Genomic DNA, 2,532 nt, shown 5'->3' with positions numbered 1-2,532 from the left:
TTCCCGTGCTGTTTACAGCAGCCAGACCTCCCGAGCTGTGTGTTGAAAGCATCTGGAACCACCAGCCAGGTTCATGCGATATTCTGCTTTTCCGTGGGGTCTGGGAATGCAGAGTTGACGTTTTTTGGAGCAACTCTTGCAGCCAGTTGCAGCTTGGCAAGTCCTCTGCCAGCCCCTGCCCTCAAACCTCTAGGGCAAAGCTAAGGAGGGGGGATGTTTCCCCCTTGTCCCCAGTCTCCAAAGTAGATGGTTCCCAGATGTGCTTTTCCAGATGACTCAGCTGAATGCAAAAGCCCTCTCCTAAATGCATGGTGGGGAATAAGACGTGGATTAGGGAACTAGACTCAGAATTTCTGACAGGACATCTTCACATTGCCCATGGCCAGATGGGTCTGTACCTGCAGCACAAGGAGGAGGGCGGACTAGGGACTACCAACCGAGACCCAGTAGTTATCAAGGAGAGGAGTCCGATGGGCTCTTCCCTCACCCTCACTCCATCATCTGAGAGTTTCAGCACAGTGTACAGGACTGGAGTAGGGGTGCCATCTTGGGAGGAACCAAGTTTCGTGCTTCCCTGCAAACCCAGAAATAGGAGCTGCTCCCACAGAAGCTTCCTCCCCACGTGAATCACAGCGAGCATCGCTCCGTGGAAAACACCACTGACTGTGGGGGCAGGTGGTCCAGCATCTTCCCCCAGCGACCAAGGCGTGCCACTGGGTGGGGAAGCCCTTGTCACGTTCATAAAGGTCTGTGAGCTGTGTCCCTCTCACCTGCTTTTCTCCCTCATGAAAGGGGTGGTTTAGCTACAAGGCAGCGTTCGATTGTTCTGGAGCATTTGTTGCTCTGTAGGGGGGTCGTAGGGATTCTGTGCTGCTGGCCTGGGGGTGGCAGGGGGGCCGGACCCCCTTGCTGCCTCCATCCCCACAGCTGCAGTTCCCTGATGGGGACTCGGTGCCTTTCTCTTCTAGTTAAGCAGCTGATAATGCCAATTAGCTACAGCACTTCTGCTGTGGGGCTGGAGTACCTCACGCTCTGGATATCCAGACTAACCACAGAGGAGGACAGAACAGCACTGACAGTAAAAGAAAAGATTTAAATCTGTTGTTTTGGAGTTTTTTCCCCATTTGTTTGGTTTTTTAAAATTATATGAGTCTTGAAAAGTGACGTAAAGATACAGGAGAAGGTAATGAAATCAGAGAGAGAGCCTGGCTCATGGATAATTAAGAACTGACTGTACTTAAGCTGAAGTTGGAAAAAACCCAGTTCTTGGCAGCTCTCTAGGTGAACAGCTATTTGATTATTTAAACGTTTTGTTTGGTTCCACCACGTTCAGGGTAGAGGCTTTCCGTGACGCAGCATCTGCTATGGAACAAGAGAAAGAAATCCTGCTAGAAATGATCCACAATATCCAGAACAGCCAGGATATGAGGCACATCAGTGAAGGTGAGAAGCTGCTTTGCCACACCCTCCCAACTGGCCCAGTGGTCAAACCAGTGGGGAGCAGCTCCGTTTGATTGCTGGCTGCTGGGGAAGGCAGGGGCGTTGGAACCAGCTCAGGCTACTGCGGGGCCACCCGTTTCCCTGGGATCCCCTCTCTCTTGACTGGGTAAATTCACAGACTCTTCAGCTGAGTGGTCGACCGTGAACATCACTACTGCCTGTGTGGAAGCCCATACCCGGCTCACTGATGTATTTTCAAAATCAGAGTTAATGTAGCTCAACTGAGGGAGAAAAGCTGATGATGATGATGATGATGATGAAATACAGTTAAAAACCAGCATTTTAATGGCTTTGACTACTGGGCAGGCATGAGTGCTACGAAGTGGATGGCCTGCAAGAACCTGATCGTTGCCGCGGTTGTGTGATATGTGGCTCTAAGTATATTCCCTAAATCTGGATGTTTTATATTAGGTGCTTTAAATTGCTGGTTTAGTGGCTCTTCAAGAGCCTACATGTCAAGTATGTTGTGTTAATATTTTAGGAAAAAATCTCAAGTTTTCAGAAAATAGAAAACCATTTTTTTAATGGCCCCTAATTGCATCTGGTAGTCAGAAATCAGCTTTCTCCTTACGGCCACCTGGGGTACTGTCTGAATCTCTCCCTCACAGTGGCACAGAAGGTCCTTAGTGTGCCTGTTCTGTTAATGAGTAATGTTTCCTGATAATACTGTGTGCTTTGCTTCAGTGTGACACAGCAAGGACTGTGTCAGCAGCAGAAAAGCATTGCTTACATTTTTAGTAGAGCTTCGTGTCTCATTTCAAATCAGAAGCTTCTGTGAAATCAGTAGGACTCAGGCAAATAGAAAAAAAATAATTTCTGGCCCCTGGAAATCCTGTTAATTGTCACTCACGTAAAAAAACAACCTTGTTTATTGCAAAGTTGTAGCAGTTTGATCGTCTTGATGATGGGATTTGCACAGGAAAGTATTCGCCTGTAACTTAGAATACTTTCTTGGCTTTGATTTAGGTGAGAGAGAAGAACTTAATTTGACTGCTAATCGTCTGATGGGCCGAACCCTCACTGTGGAGGTTT

General features: G+C 47.9%; 1 protein-coding gene across 1 annotated transcript in view; it reads left to right on the top strand.

Moving 5' to 3' along the window:
• The first annotated feature begins 386 nt into the window (after positions 1–386).
• BAG2 (BAG cochaperone 2) overlaps positions 387–2,532 on the top strand; it is a 2,838-nt gene continuing 692 nt past the window's right edge. Inside the window, 4 exon segments of the mRNA XM_010163818.1 lie at positions 387–520; positions 1,334–1,443; positions 2,467–2,529; position 2,532. The exon segment at position 2,532 is cut by the window's right edge and continues 692 nt beyond it. Of these exon segments, the coding sequence (XP_010162120.1) occupies positions 387–520; positions 1,334–1,443; positions 2,467–2,529; position 2,532 (308 nt within the window).

This window comes from Antrostomus carolinensis, unplaced genomic scaffold (genome assembly GCF_000700745.2).
Source record: "Antrostomus carolinensis isolate BGI_N321 unplaced genomic scaffold, ASM70074v2 scaffold45622, whole genome shotgun sequence".
NCBI lineage: Eukaryota > Metazoa > Chordata > Aves > Caprimulgiformes > Caprimulgidae > Antrostomus > Antrostomus carolinensis.
This window is presented reverse-complemented; position numbering and strand designations above follow the sequence as displayed.